Source organism: Phyllobates terribilis, unplaced genomic scaffold (genome assembly GCF_046119375.1).
Source record: "Phyllobates terribilis strain yellow unplaced genomic scaffold, ASM4611937v1 Scaffold_11__3_contigs__length_659146591, whole genome shotgun sequence".
Taxonomy (NCBI): Eukaryota; Metazoa; Chordata; class Amphibia; order Anura; family Dendrobatidae; genus Phyllobates; species Phyllobates terribilis.
In genome coordinates, this window is record NW_027362771.1 from 183867002 (window position 1) to 183883468 (window position 16467).

The following is a 16467-nucleotide window of genomic DNA, read 5'->3' on the forward strand; positions in this document are numbered from 1 at the left end:
AATATGTTGTATAAGGTAGTATAGTCTTCGTCATTTAGCAATTTTTATCATTGCCCATGGCTGTGAGTAGGCATTAACGATTTTTCCATTAATGCAGATCAGCCATCAGCCCACGGTGCAGGTCAGTTTTTTCACTGTGGATTTCCTCTGCAGAGTGTGAATGAGATCTCTGAACATTTCAGTCACAATATGGCTACTGTAACTGTTAAGAAAATTCACTGCTTATGCACAATGTGGGGATCCCAAATGTCTTCTTTTTGGCCTTATTCAGACTGCTTTAATCATCATCAAATATTGTACTATGTAAAAAAGACCTTTCATATTCTAAAATAACACTCCAATGTGATTTTTCTACACTCTGGTACTAGCCTCAATCATATATAATTCTTAGAGTCTAGCATTAATTTATTTTGTTATTCCTTTCTATCTGCAAATTCAGGGTATCCTTCTCTTCGGCTAGGTTATGTGATAACATGGTGACCCCCTTGGAATTATGTGCCTTTATGTTCTTCGAAGGCGGTCACCATCGCAATCACCAGAAATTCCTGTATGACGAAACTGCTTGGATTCTGCCACACAAGTTCTCCAAGTGAGGGGTAGAAATTCTTAAAGGGGTTGTCCAGGTTTGGCACCAAAATCTGCAGTCACTTCATGTGAATCCTCACGTCGCGCACAGCATGCGTTGTTAGTATTCTCATGCCAGTAGTGGGAGACCAAGTCACTGCAAGTATGCTATATCCATACTCCCGAACACAGTCTGACTAGACGTACACTGCCTTACTCAATGCAAGTGAATAGTAGAAAACCATGCACGTTTAGTCTGAATGTGGCTGGGAGTATGCATATCGCTGCTTAGAATCGTGACAGTGCGCTCTGTGAGGATCTGCAAATTTGCAGTCATATAGAGTGTCAGCAGACTTTCATGCCAAACCTGGACAACCCCTTTAATTCCTGATGATTAGACAGCTCCTGTCGCACAGTTATAATGAAGATGATGACCGTTCAGTTCAGCCTCCCTGAGTGTATACTTATATTGCCTAAATACAGCATGTATAAAAGTACAGTGTGACAATTAGATGGCAATGCAGTTATGGGGTAAAGAATCCTTGAACTGCTTCTGTGCACAAAGTCTACTTCTTTTATAACTATTCAGATCTATGTTCTTTGGAAAATTGAATGCTGTATTTTTTCCCTTTTTTTTTGTTTTAAAGATTTTCTTTCACTGTTTCCTGTAGTAATCCGCTTTTGAGTACTTTTTCCCCTGCATAGAAGCAATATGTCTTTGAAGTTTCTAATTAATATAATGATGATGTATCCCACTGTGGAGGAAAGTCACAAAGCTTTGTGGTTCTGTCCAACATCCTGTCTCTAAAAGCTTTGCTGAAATAACAAAAGGACGTCGGGAGAGAATTGTCCACCTCGTTATTGTCAGACACATCACTGGAACATGTGACAGAGTTGTGTCTGCAATATTTTCCCCACTGTTTAATGGACTTTGCACTGAGATTTTAATATACTGAGAGAATAGTTAGACTGAGCAGAATGCATGCAAGAAAATACAAGGAGGAAACAAAATTGTGTAAGATGTTCGCAGTCAGATAACATTTATTGTATATCCATAACATATGCCATAAGTGCCTGATAGGGATCCTCATTTATTGTAGGAACGATGTACTAACATTTTTTAGAATGGACTATTACTACATCACTGGAGCCATGTCCAGATCTTTCAATCATGGTTTAAACACACCTCAAAAAATAGGTATGAAATAAATGGTTCTGTGCTGGTACACCATGGGTGTGTCGTGCTTTGTATCAGTGGTTATCAACCCATGATTTTTGTCTATGGACTCTCTTGATATATGCATTAAGATTGAGTGACCGAAACACCCAATAAAGTTTAAAAACTCTTTACGGAATTTTTTATTTTAAAGTCAATAAACAGTGAAAAAAGCACTGAACATGTTCTTACAATAAATGACCTCAATGTAAACGTTCTTACAATTCTGAGGATCCCAGCATCAGACTCCCACTGATCAAACATGTATACCATGACCCCGTGGAGTCATAGTGGCAGGTATACCAATGATAACTGCCACTTAGTGCAAACTTCAACTGGACAGTCTTCAAATCTGCCAGATTTACCAAAGTGGTTCATGCTGTTTTATAAATCTGCTGGATTCTTTTATTGTCTAATCTAAGTTTACACCACCTATTGGTTACCTAATTTTGTGTCAAAAATTTGCATCCCAATTTTGGTGCATTTTTTGGGGCACAGTGTTGCACGCAAGTCCATGTCCCATTTCCTGATAAATCACACCTTCTTTCAGTGAGGCCATATCCCTTGACATACAAGGCACAAATGGTGTCTAAAGCTCATAATAAATATGGTGCAAGTCGTGAAAAAAACAGTTTTTGCCATGAATTTTGCTCTCAAAATTTCCCCCATTGTGTATAATTATACTATGTGTGGTTAGTGAAGGTTACTAACTGAAGGTTAGTGGTGGCATTGTGAGACTGTGAGTGGGTTACAGCACTCATTGTACTGTGACTGTCATCATTGCCTGTGCTGCTCTTGGCCAGATAAATGAATATCCACATTACTTGTACCATGAACGTTAGTGTAATTCGGCATTATTTACAGTCCTGCTCATTTTTATTGGTATCCATGAAGTTTAAGTACATAATGTGGAATATCTCCTGAAAAAAGTGAATCAAGTGAAACCAGTTTTTTTTGTATAGAGCACTTGTGTTAAATAAAAAAGAGCAAATGATGAACAATAATTTAAAGCCAAAAACAATGGGAGGGAAAATAGAAAAACCTAAAGCTTGCTGTGCACTGGTATTGGCTCCCTTTGCATTAATTTAGTATGGAAACACATTTTGACTCGCCTGTGGTAAATCACAAAAGAGATTCTTCTCTGATTAATTGTCGGAGCCCATGTGACATGAATTAGCCAATGAATGATGACTTCAGAGTTTTAAAAAGCCACATGGTTGGCCCTGTTCCTTTGTCACAATGGTGAAGCCAAAGGAGATGTCTGAAGACATCAGAACTGCTATTACTAGCAAACACAAGACTTCCAAAAGTTATGAGGCCATCTCCAAAGACCTTGGTATCCCAGTTTCAACAGTGCGCAATGTTGTTAAGAAGTTTGCCAATCATGGAACCATCAAGAAGCTCCCTGGACGTGCGGGAAAGAGGAAAATTGCCAAGAGATGTCTTCGAAGGTTGGTGCGAATGTTGGAAAAAAACACCACGTCAAACATCCAAAGGCCAACCTAGAACAGTCTGGGGTCTTGGTTTCAACAAGTACCATACGCCGCACACTAAACCAAGGAGAGCTTTATGGGCGAATGCCATGGAAGAAATCCTTGTTGAAGAAAAGACATAAAAAGGAACAACTAATCTTTGCCAAAGAGTACCTTGACAAACCACAATCCTTATGGAATAATAGTCTGTGGACAGATGAAACAAAATTAGATCTTTTTGACAATACAAAGCAACAGTTTCTTTACAGACGGCGCAATGAAGCTTATAAGGAAAAGAACACCTTACCAACAGTTAAGCATGGTGGAGGATCTATAATGCTGTGGGATTGCTTTGCTGCTTCTCATACTGGAGGCCTTGACCATATCACAGGAATCATGAAATCAGTGAATTATCAAGAGATTTTAGAGCGAAATGTCCTACCCAGTGTAAGAAAACTTGGTTTGAGTCGAAGATCATGGGTCCTCCAGCAAGACAGTAACCCAAAGTGCACATCCAAAAGTACACAGAAATGGTTGAAAAAGGAAAAAATGGACTGTTTTACAAAGGCCAGCAGTGAATCCTGACCTCAATCCCATTGAAAATCTTTGGGGTGATATGAAATCTGCCATTGGGAAAAATAACCCTGCAAACATTCAGGAGCTTGAACAAACTGCAAAGGAAGAGTGGGAGAAAATTCCAGCTGAGAAGTGCAAGAAGCTTATAGATGGCTACAAGAAACGTTTGGAGGTTGTCATCAATGCCAAAGGGTGTGCAACCAAGTATTAATTATGGGTGCCTTTATTGCTGCACATGCTGTTTATTCTGTTTCTTCTTTGAAATTGCATGGAAGTTGAAAAACAATGTTTTATTATTGTATTACTTTGGATCACTAATTAAAAAATCCTGAGGATATAATTTTGGTACAATGCCATTTATTTCTGAAGTACAGTCTATGAAAATAATGAAGGGGTGCCAATATTGGTGACCTGCATTGTAGATACTGAGTGGCAGCATTGAAGGGAACCTGTGGTCTGATTCATTCCGCCGAACCACAGGTAGCATGAATCAGAGTCTGTCTGCATTATTGGAGCTCTTTATACTTTACTTTGAAAAACTGTCCTGAAACTGTAGGTCTCAACCGACTAGTCCGAGAAAGCTGCGCCGAACTTTACCCTGCCCCGGTCTCTTAGATGGGAGAGACCGATCCCTCAAAGCCAAACTCTGATTCATTTGGGCAGCATGATTCAGATGACTGGTTCCTTTTTCATTTGGAACAATTGTGTAGTGAATTAGTTGAGCACTATATGGGGAACTAAGTAGGCATTGTTTGGCCGTACTGATTGTGTAAAAACGAAACTTTCACACTGACATTAATCTTCTCTTGTGTTTTTTCTTTTTTGTTTTCTTTTTTAATTTCATTATTTGAGATTGCTTTATGCATGGATACTCAAAGCTGCCAACATTAGAAGTATATTATTCTGCAAGTTCAGTACGTTGGCGTAGGATTGAGATCGTCCATATTTTGGGGGAGGAGGGGGGGATCTTAGGCTGGAAAACACTCCTATAGAAAAGCTGACCCCAACCTGCAGATCTCTAGTTGCTGCAGAACTACAACTCTAACCATTCTCTACAGGCGGCAGCCTGAGGGCCACTAATCTAGTGGTCTGGATGCATTTGGCCAGCATTATTAAAGGAACATTTTGCCCGTCTCCTCTCATTATTAGGCCATGTTCACATGTTCAGTATTTGATCAGTATTTTACATCAGTATTTGTAAGCCAAAACCAGGAGTGGAGCAATCAGAAGAAAAGTATAATATAAACACATCACCACTTCTGTATTGTTCCACTTCTGGTTTTGGCTTACAAATACTGGTGTAAAATACTGACCAAATACTGATCGTGTGAATGTGGCCTTAGATCAGCCTTTGCTATGTGATAGAACAGATTTGTGAATTCTAGGGCTTGTTGGTTCTTTGTAAAGAATGTGCCCGTGTAATGCTAGAAGAGGTCATGAAGACCTTCTTGTGCAGGAATGTGGATTCCTGTGCATCATAGTCATTGATAAATGTAACAGTCATTCCTTTTCCTCAATCCTAGACTGACTATTATGTGCCTTTTTTCCTTTTTTTATTATTTATTTAGCCTTTCACTATATATTTGTGTAAATTGTGTTTTACCCAAGTGAATTGTATCATAGACTACACTGCTGTAATTTGGCATGGAAATGGCTTTAGGACTGCACAAAAAAAGTTCATAGTATTGAGGATGTAGTAACCTGTGTCTGGTCATTTTATTATTCTAATGCTAATGCCCTACATGATTTAGTCACTGTCCCAATTGTGATGAATTAGTTAGACCTAGTCCTGCTTCATCCATTATTTGGATGTGAGAGCTCCCATACCGCTGCTTACAGCATTGCTAAGCCTGATGGTCAGCCAGTGTTTCTAACCTTTGTGTAGATTATTCTAGCATATTGTGGAAGAACTTGAATGTAATCTATTTTTACAGGTATTGTCCAAATTGTAAGGAACATCAGCAAGCAACCAAAAAATTAGATCTCTGGTCCTTGCCGCCGGTTCTTGTGGTGCACTTGAAACGCTTTTCATATAGTAGATACATGAGGGATAAACTGGACACATTAGTTGATTTTCCTGTAAGGTAAGATCCATTGAAATGTTTTGTGAACGATTAATAGATTCTTATTACCGTATCTGTACCCTTGGCCAGACGCATTAGATAGCTGGATGTTGGTCTTTCCCGATTTCCCCATATACAGGAACGCTTGATTCTGTCTAGTCTCCTGTGTTCTCGATAAAAGAGATGCTGACAGACTTGTGTGGCATCAGCTTTTCTTAAACTGAACAAAAGGATCAGCCATTATGTATCAGGAGGCCCCCATCCATATTAGATCCTCAGCTGATCCTGCAGAAATTGCCAACTTAGATCTAATGTGAGCAGGCGCCAGCCTTATGTCACTTACCTACTAGCCATTACACCACCTCTATGAGATGTTTATTTCTAGGTCCTTTTTACAGTTAGAAATAGATTTTGCGTCCTATAGCTTGTGTGCTATGTAAGACCTTTATTACGTGGGTTTATTATACTTGTATAGCGCTATCGTATTCCGCAGCGCTTTACAGATAATGTCACCACTGTCCCCATTGGGGCTCACAATCTACATTCCCTAACAGTATGTCTTGAGTGTGTCGGAGGAAACCGGAGAACCCGGAGGAAACCCACACAAACATGGGGAGAACATACAAACTCCTTGCAGATGTTGTCCTAGGTGGGATTCAAACCCAGGACCCCACAGCGGCAGTGCTAACCAGTGAGCCACCGTGCTGCCCTCATATTTTAATGTTTCTTTTTTTTTTCACCTCAACAGTGATTTGGACATGTCGAAATTCCTCATCAATCCAAACGCTGGCCCCTGTTGCTACAACTTAATTGCTGTATCAAACCACTATGGAGGAATGGGAGGCGGCCATTGTAAGTCACAGCCCTTTTTATTGCCACCATTGATTAGTGATACAGTACATTGCAGGGCATACAGGAGCTTGGCAGGCGGTGAGAAGCGTCTTGTACTACATCACTTGCTGACTGATCCTGTACATATGGCCGTACACACAGTGCCTTTGGCTCCATGCTGTGAAGCCTGAGGCACTCTGTATGTTGGCATGTGCTGCACCTTATGGCGTTATACAGTGCCCAATCATTTTATTTTTCTGCATTTATAAACCTCATAAATGCATGAATCTTCAATCACACGGCTACCATTAGCGCAGCCAGCAGCCATGCTGCACGGTGTGTTACTAGTGGGTATGTGCCATTTTATTTCTACAACTGAAAAACCTATTTCTCATAGAGCTAATTGGGATGTATACACTATATAACAAATATGTTTTCACACGTTGTAAAAGGTATTCAGTATTACATAAGTTGGATTCTGCAAGACTTTCTCTCCCGCTTAGCTGTTGGGTATCACTGATCCCAAAAATCACAAGAGGACACGGAAGTAGTATTTTATTTGATTTTCATGGGTTCGGTTTTAATGACACCACCTTTTACAGTATGGCTAGGTTCAGATATGGCAGAATTGTCACAAATCCTCAGCAGTTTGCTAAACAGTACTAATAGATGGGGTTTTGCAGTGAATCCACAGACTAATTTACTTAAAGGGGTTGTTCCCTTTGAGAAAATGTTCAGCCCCATCTGCAGCTTTCTAAAATATCCACGCTATGCTCCCATTCCTTAGGTCTACCGGCAAGTGTCCACCGTTGCTCTTGGTGTCTCGCATTGCATGTGGCGCAGACTTCACATCAACTAATTGGTGAGCTCAGCGGCTCTGCCAATGTAGATGGATCCTCCCTTTCAGAGCTGCTGAGCTCACTGATTGGCTGTCAACATGACATCTGCGCCACAGTTAATGCCAGATACTGGAAGCAGTGGCCGAGATTCGGCGCTGGACCCAGGAAAGGTGAGTACAGCACAGTTTATTTTATTTGTTTTTAATAAACTGCAGGGGGAGCTGAACATTTTCTTAAAGCGGACAGCCCCTTTAATTCTGCCATGTCTTGAACTCTATGAATAACCTGAAAATATTCTCTCTTAGACATAAAGAATAATCTTTAGAATGGGTGAGTTTGATGTATTTTCGTTTTGTTTTGTTTTTTTTCACCTAGACACAGCTTTTGCAAAAAATAAAGATGATGGAAAATGGTATTATTTTGATGACAGCAGCGTTTCTACTGCATCTGAAGACCAGATAGTGGTGAGTATTTTGTGTGTACGAACGGATTTCTGCAGGCTTGGAAGCATTTACCTAACGTGTCCAATGGTCACACATGCTCAGTAGCTCAGCCCCACCTTCCAGGTCAATTTGTACATAGCTGGTTAAGTGATGCCTGCTTTTCTGCAGGTTTTGTGCAGGTTACTGAACCCCCTTGCAATTTTTTATTTTTTCCTCCCCTTCTACCATGAGCCATAACTTTATTTTTCCAGACATATAGCCGTATGAGGGTTTTTATTTTGCGAGACAAATTGTACTTTTGAAGGACACCATTCATTCTGCCACATAGTGTACTGGAAAACTGGAAACAAATTCCAGGAGCAGTGAAATTGCAAAAAAGTAAAAAGTGCAATTCCACAATGGTGTTTTTTTTGTTGATTTTTTTTACCATGTTCAATATATGGTAAAACTGACCGGGCAATATGATTTGTAGATCAGTACAAATACACAGATACCAAGCATGTATAGGTTTTTTATTTTTGTTTTGTTTAAGTAGCTTTTGTCCCCATTTTCTGAGACCCATAACGTTCTCATTTTTATGATCTGGGGCTGGGTGTGGGCTTATTTTTTGGTCCCTCAGCTGACTTTTTTACTGATACCATTTTGAGGTTGGTACGATGTTTTGATACTGCTTTTTATTGTCATGTTGCGACGACCAAAAAAAGGTAATTCTGTCATTTTGATGTTTTTTCTCGTTGGGCCATTTACTGATCTGATTAATTTTTTATATTTTGGTATATCGGACATTTCTGAACACTGCAATACAAAATGTGCATTTCTTTTCTAATTGTTTTATTTTTAATGTGGGCAAAAAGGGGAGCGATTTGAACTTTTTTTGTTTCTTTAATTTTTTTTTTTTAAACTTTTTTTTTTATTACTATTTTTAATAGGAGCTTAGGAGAATCTGCGATCGTCCGATTGCCTGTGCTATACATAGCAGCACTTCTATGCATAGCAAAAATCTCGATTTCATATGAACACTGGCCACGGATGGTCTGATCCACCCGCGGCTGTTAGAGGCTCTTGATGGCTGATTAAATCGGCCATCAAGTGCGGGGAAAGATCCAAGGCAGAGACACGGCCGATCACATACATGCATGTCATCTGTCGTGAAGGGGTTAAATCTGACAGCAGAGTTTGCTACATCTGAGAGCGGCATAATGTAGAGAAAGCGACTTTGAATTCAACGATGTATCTCAGTTTACTGGGTGCAGTAGTTCTGACACAATCAGTCTATAGACAGTGAGCTGCTTATCTCAGGAGGGGGCGGAGTTTGATGAGAGCCTGCTGGTCACTACAATGATCATCACAAGGTGATAAAACCTTTACTGTAAGTAAACAGCAGACAGCCTGACATGTGACACATAGTTGAATTCTGTGTTTTAACCCCAATCTCATGCTGTCCTCAGATTACATTAAAAAAAAAAACCTGCTGACGGATTCCCTTAGATAAAAAGCGGCATTGTAGAACCAGCTTTTTCTCACCAGTGCTACCAAGACCAGAAATGCTAATGTTTTGTATAATGTAACTGAGAGAGAGAAAATTTAAACACAGGAAAATTCCTTTAAGACTACGGCATATTCTAAATCTTGTTCGTTTTTTTTTTTTTTGTTTTTTTTAGTCCAAAGCAGCATATGTTCTTTTTTATCAACGGCAAGATACTATTAGCGGGACTGGCTTCTTTCCTCTGGACAGAGAAGTCACGCCAGGTACTTCAGCCACCACGGGAGCCGCACTGGAGAGCGACGAGGAGACGAATGAGAATGAAAATGACATAGAGAATGAAAACTGTATGCATACCAACTAACTTAAAGGGGCCTGTGATCACATCCATGGCAATGGCAATCACCTTTATTAAAAAGCCACTATATATATATATTTTTTTTTAAACCAAAATATAAAACGATGAATCACAGCTGGCAGAATGTAAACTTTTTGTGTGGTTTTGCTGATTTTTTTTCAACCCTTTATTGCAGTGTTCCATGACAGAACAGTGCAGTGACTGAACAATCTCTGCTCCACGTAGATTTATTTCTGCAAATTAAGGAGCGACAAAAAATGTCATGTTTGCTGCTCTTACTAGTTTATGCTGTGATATGACATCTCTTAAATCCTCAAAGGCTCGCGACGCTGGATGCTAGGAGTGCGGCTTTGATCTGCTGAGCCTTTGAGGGTAGGAAGAGCGATGGATACTGTGTTATCACTTACTCTAGTGTTTATTTCTAGATATGTGTTTTTTTTTTTTTTTTTTTAGTTTCATTTCCATGGCAGAACTAGAGCCACTTTTTTCCTTTTTTTTTTTGGGTTATGCTTGATATATAGGTCAGTTATTTCCACTATATATTTACTTAATGTCTTTGAATCACTCTGGAATCGGTGTATACCACCATCTGAATAATGAAATGGGGGGGGGGATAGCAAAGGTGTTTTAGCCTTTTAAGATCTAGTTTGGGTTTTATTTAAAGCTGTGTATTGGATTTGGATTTCACAATGCTGTGTCATGGAATAGTTTGGATTGAATGTAAGTTTCCCCTGTCACTTGTTGAATTCCTGTTATATTTGCTTAAAACTGTTACATTTTCTGAACTTCTGTTTTTAACTTTTGTGTTGTAACTTCTACCCATCCAATATATTTAATTTAGGGGAATATGGAGCTCTCGTGTGACACTGCAAATGTAAAAAAAAAAAAAAGACCATTTACAATGGCTGACAATTACTGTGGAAGAATCTTTAATGGGATGATGTTCTTTTTAGTTCCTATGAGTTTTACTATGTATGACTTTATCCAAGGTAGGTCTGTGGAATTTCGTGTGCTCACAATGGCCTTACAACTCATCTCAAAGGGTAAATTGTTCTAAAAAAAAAAAAAAAAAAAAAAAGAAAGAAAACTGACATTTGCATGTTCAACTATCCGAAGCTGTACTGTGTATATTGCAAACAAGCCTTGGATTTAATGTTGGCTAACTGCATTCAAGGGTCCAGGATGCCAAAAGAAACAAACCAACCAACCTAGAAAACATTGAACATTTTGTAAGACAAGTTGTTTATTTGCTGCTTTACCTGTGATCTTGTTTGAAGAATGTATCGTTGTTTTGTACACTGCCTACGAGAAGACTCTGTAAATGGTGGGACGTGCTTTACATATCTACTACCTGACAAATTTCTTTACTGTCCCGGCGGAGGAAAACTAATTTAAAGAGTTAAAAGAAAAAGTTTAACTTTCTTCACTTGAACCAATGTAATAAAACTACAATAGGTTTTAAATTGTGTATTGTAAATACAAGTTCACTCTGTGAGTGCACATTTTGGTAAATTTATTTTATTTATACCTTAGCATTAAGAATACAGATAAATGTATAAGACCAGGAGACTTGAGGGTTTGGCTTTGCTTCCTAGCTCGATATTAAAGCTGATGTGATTATATCCTGGTATTTTAAAGCTGCTTTTGGTTTTTTCATTTTATAATGTCAAATGTTAACCTTCTGCATGACGAAGGTTACAGGTTTGTCTGCACTTTACGTTCACTTGGGTTTACATTTAAAATGTGCATGATTAATTTATTTATAGAAATTTAAATAAAGTTGTTGAAGGCCTTATGTCGTCTGGTTTCTTTTTTTTTATCTTTAACATTTTCCTAGAATGTAAAATTCCATCCGCAAAATATTATTCTCACAAGTACATGGAAAAAAATGAAAGGAAAGCATACCTTTTATTTTATATTGTAATAATTTTATTTATAACATATTTTGCAGCACTTTACAAGTCCAAGGGTTCATTTACAATCTATATCAGACAAAACAGAGCAACATACAGTTCAACAATTCAAAGATGAATGAGGGCACTCCTCGCAAGATTTTACAGTCTATTATGAAATAGGGGTCCTATAAATAGTAAAAAGGGGTTTTATTGTATGTTCTGGCCATCTATATAATAAATAAGGGTATTTTTTTAAAGCTGCGTTAGCCAATCACCAGCCAGTATCTGTCTATGTCCATATACAAGCTAGTATGGAGTGAGTGGAAACAGATGATAGGACCAGATTCTGAGGAAAATGTAGCAATGGAAAACTGAAAAGTTAAATTAGCGAGTTGATGTCATAGGACTGCCTTCAGAGAGATGTTTTTAGGACACGCTTAAAGCTGAGAATTGTACTAAATGGGGTAACGCATTCCAGATAACTGTTGCACCTTGAGGAAAGTCTGGAAACAAAAGCGGAAGGTTTCTGATTATAGTGGATGTTAGTCTTAGGTCAATATCATAATAAAGAGCATGAGTAGGTGGTAGAGATGAGGGAGGAAATGTAGAGTACTGTTTGTGAAGCCCTGCAAAATGGAGTTTGGACTTATGCGGCGACAGGATCATAGACTGTAATGATGCAGACAGAGCGAACGTGCTCCATCTTCAGGACTGCAAGCCTACAAGAGGCTGACACTCTGACGCAGTCTACTACCTCTGAGTGTCCAGCTCTTGTAGGCTTACACTCCCGAAAATGATGCACGGCAGAGCGCACATTCACTCTGTCTGCATCATTACAATCTGGCCCTGTCGGCGCATATGTCCAATCCCCGTTTCGTGGGGGGGTTCGGATGTATGCTCTGACGGGACCCACAAATGCAATGTGAAGGCACCCTTAGGAAGAGAGGATAGAAAGAAGTGTCAGAAAATTATACACTTAAAGGGGTATTCCCATCTCCAAGACCATATCCCAATATGTAGTAGGTGTAATAATATCAGCAAATACCTCCAAGTAGAAAAGTAGTATAGTTCTCCTGATTTAGCTATGTCTCTTTCCTCAAGTGCAGGGCATTGCAGGCCCTTAGGTATCCATGGTTCTGACCACTGATCTAGTGATTGTTGCGATTGGTCATAACCATAGATACCTAAGGTCCTGCAGTGCCTGCACATGACGAAAAAGACATAACAAATCAGAAAAACTACTAAATTTCTATTCGGAGGTATTATTACCATTATACCTACTACATATTGGGATAGGATCTTGGAGATAGGAGTACCCCTTTAACGAGCAGTCAGAGAGGTAAGAAGAGTACCAAGCCAGAGCAGTATCCTTGAAACCGATAGAGCGGAGCGTAGTGAGGATGAGTTGGTGATCCACAGTGTCAAATGCTGCAGAGAGATCGAGAATAGAGTAGTCACCATTAGATTTAGCCAATAGTCATTAGAAACTTTAGTAATGGACATTTCTGTTGAGTTTAAAAAGCTGAAACTGTATTGTAAAGGGTCAAGAAGAGTTATCTGAAAGATAACTGATTTAGATGAGCGTAACCCAAGCGATCCAGGAGTTTAGCGATAAAGGGAAGATTAAAGACTGATCTGTAATTAGCAGAACAGGACGGGTCAAGAGATTTTTTTTTTTTTTTTTCTTTTTTTTTTTTAAGTAAAGGAGTTATGTACCAAAAGGGGGCAAACACCCCCCCCCCCACACACACACACACACACACACACACACACACACACACACACACACACACACACACACACACACACAAAAACACACACACACACACACACACACACACACACAGGGCAAACTATTAAAATATAGTCCACCAAATAATAACATTCAATCAATAAACTATAGTCCCCCCAAATAATAGTTTGCCCTGTTTTGCATTAGTTCTACGCCCACATTTATGTATATATATATATAAAAGTTAAGTTTAGGTCCTTTTAGTGGGGGTAAGTACTGTAGACTCCCTCCCACGACTGTATATACCCCACTGTTTTTTTTTCTAATGGGGTTATGTCCACGTGTTTGAAACTGAAAGGAGACATACAAGAAGGAAAAGAGAAACTAAATATTTTAGTTTGGGTAGTGATGGCTGGGAGATGGACTGAAGGATGTTTTAGGGGAAAGGGTCACTAGTGCAGGGAATAGAGCAAGAAGATGCTAGGAGCCTGGTAACTTATTCTGTGTCTAGTTCAAATGTAGAAAGTGAACTGGATGAAATATGGGAGGGAAGGGGATTCATGATACTAAGGGTTTGAGGGGGTAATTTCCTAGTGGATATTGTCATTTTTTAAAATAAGTGGCCAATTCTGAGATTGGTGATAGGGACCTGCACTTTACCATTAAGGAGCGATTGAGATTTCAAAGAGTTGTTTAGGATAATTTGATAGTGAGGTGATGAGGGTGGAGAAGTATGCTTCCTTGGCAAAATGATGAGGAGAGTTTTATGTTTTAAATATAGTGGATGAAGTCTTCTGCCAAATGTGATTTTTCTCCTCACACATTCATCACACTTGAAGTAATCGTGTTACCTGTCTGGAGAGTAAGGAGGAAAGTTGATCTTCAGCAATAATGGAGAAGCTGGTTTTGGAGGAGGAGGATTGAGGAGATATCAGAAGGGGCTGTGGGGACTTTAGGTAAAAGCTTTGTCTGATGGCATCACTCTTCTGTTTGAAGAATGAGGCAAAGTCCTCGGCTGAGAGGAGAGGGAGGAGGCGCTGGGGGACGGAGGAGAGAAATGAAATTGTTGAATAGCTGTTTAGGGTTGTGAGGGAGCATATGACAGGTGAGAAGTAGGTTGTTTTGCTGCAGTGAGTCTGGACTTGAAAGTAGTGAGGGACTGTTTGAATGCGATGAAGTGCTCGTTGGAGTGGGACTTTTATCGGTCGACCATGACAGCACCACGAGAGCGGGGATCTGCCCACCAAGGGCAGGAAACCTTCAGGCTTAAAAGGGGCGGCCCTCTCCCTCGCCTCAGTTTGGTTTCCAGTCCGTGATGGAGGGAACCTATAGCAGACTCATGGAAGATCTTCTTATGAAGCTGGATATGGCGACGGCTGTCGAACAACGCCCCTATCTGGGATCGGCAGCTCCAGAGTCAGCTATGCCGGTGCACCCCTATCTGGGGAATGCACAGCATCCTTGCACCGGATAGCAGTGGGGTGGCAGCCCTAACATCACCTGCTACAGCCAGGTCTGCACCCCCTGAGGGGGGGGGGGGGGGCTGCCCCTGGACTGGTCCGGACTGCAGTGGGATTGCGCTCCTATCTGGGGTGGCAAGTCCACTAACGCCCTGAAGATAATGGCGGGTTGCGTGGGATGCCATTCCCATCGACACCCGGCGGAGCATGGCTCTCTGGATATTCTGGGGGACTACGTCCCTGTCTGGGGTGGCAGCCCCGTCGGTTCAGCGGTGACTGCAACCTGGGAAAAAGGGCCGATCATCCCCCTGGAGCGTCGGCGGCTGGAGCATCTCGGCGTCCTCGGGGCTCGCGCAGGCACGCGCTTCCGGCCTCCTGTGAGTCGCGGCTTGATGACATCAAAGCGCCTCGGGGCGGTCACGTGACCGGGACCCGGAAGTCCGTTCACGTGCATCTCAATCGCAAGTATAAGTGCGATACTAACCGCGGCGGCGTCCCTTGTCTTAAAAAAATATATATATAATTAAATACAAACAGGTAATTGGGATTAATGTAAGGGTGGAACAGGTGCAGCTATTTAACTGGCCCAAGCACCGCTGTTCGGGGCTTCCCAGCTTCACTTCTCCCTATCATGGAGACTGATAGTGAGCAGCAGCAGCAAGTTCAGCAGTCGCCATCTTCACCATCTCAGCGGCTGTTTGGGGAGCTTCAAAAGGTGCATCACCCTCGAGCTACTGGTAATGTCTGGTCCTCAGGAAAGCGAGGTTCGGCGTCTAAGTCCTGTCATCACGGCTCCAGCAGGATGGACGAATCTGCAGCCTCCAGGAATTATCCCCCAGCTGAGAAAGGTCCTTCCTCCAAACAGGTACCAGCCATTTGAGCCGCCTGGGTAAGTGATCTTTGAGAAAGTTCACTTCGTAATGGAGTATCCCTTCTACCCTTCTATCTTTTAATAGGGGAAGAAGTGTGCCTCCAAGACCAAGCATTTTCAATGTGCATTGTGTAATACCGTCCTTCCAGACTCGTATCCCAAAATATTGTGTCAATCCTATATCAATCAGACGCTAGCAGATGAGACCCCTAGTTTGGCTCGGGATTGAAAACCTTAGTCAAGTGTGAAATTAGTAAAATCCTCTCTAAAGAGGCCAAGAGAAAGGTGGATACAGACTGTGAGATCTCCCCAGCCCCTGATGACTCCTTGTCATTGGCTTATGAGTTGAACTCGGACAACTCAGCCTCTTCATCATCCACTTCCTCAGACAGTGGTGCGGGTCAGCGTTGTTTCCCACTTAATGAGATTGATGGTTTGGTTAAAGCGGTTCGCTCAACCATGGATATTACAGATGCCAGACCAGAGAAATCAGTCCAGAACGTAATGTTCAGGGGGCTGGGGCAAAGGAAAAGAAGAAGTTTTCCTTTTAATGATAAACTCAAGGATTTGATACGTAGAGAATGGAAAATACCAGAGAGAAAGGGTGTTCTCCCTCCGTTCTTTAAGAGAAAATACCCCTTTGAAGACTCAGCTTCTTCCTCCT

General features: G+C 40.8%; 1 protein-coding gene across 4 annotated transcripts in view; it reads left to right on the forward strand.

Moving 5' to 3' along the window:
• Positions 1 to 10932, forward strand: part of USP15 (ubiquitin specific peptidase 15) — a 103857-nt gene extending 92925 nt beyond the window's left edge. For all 4 annotated transcript variants that reach the window (XM_073651867.1, XM_073651870.1, XM_073651868.1 and 1 more), the window contains 4 exons: positions 5763 to 5912; positions 6640 to 6743; positions 7937 to 8025; positions 9666 to 10932. In XM_073651867.1, the coding sequence (XP_073507968.1) occupies positions 5763 to 5912; positions 6640 to 6743; positions 7937 to 8025; positions 9666 to 9851 (529 nt within the window). In that variant the 3' untranslated portion in view covers positions 9852 to 10932. The remainder of the gene's footprint in view (positions 1 to 5762; positions 5913 to 6639; positions 6744 to 7936; positions 8026 to 9665) is intronic.
• Positions 10933 to 16467: the final 5535 nt, after the last annotated feature.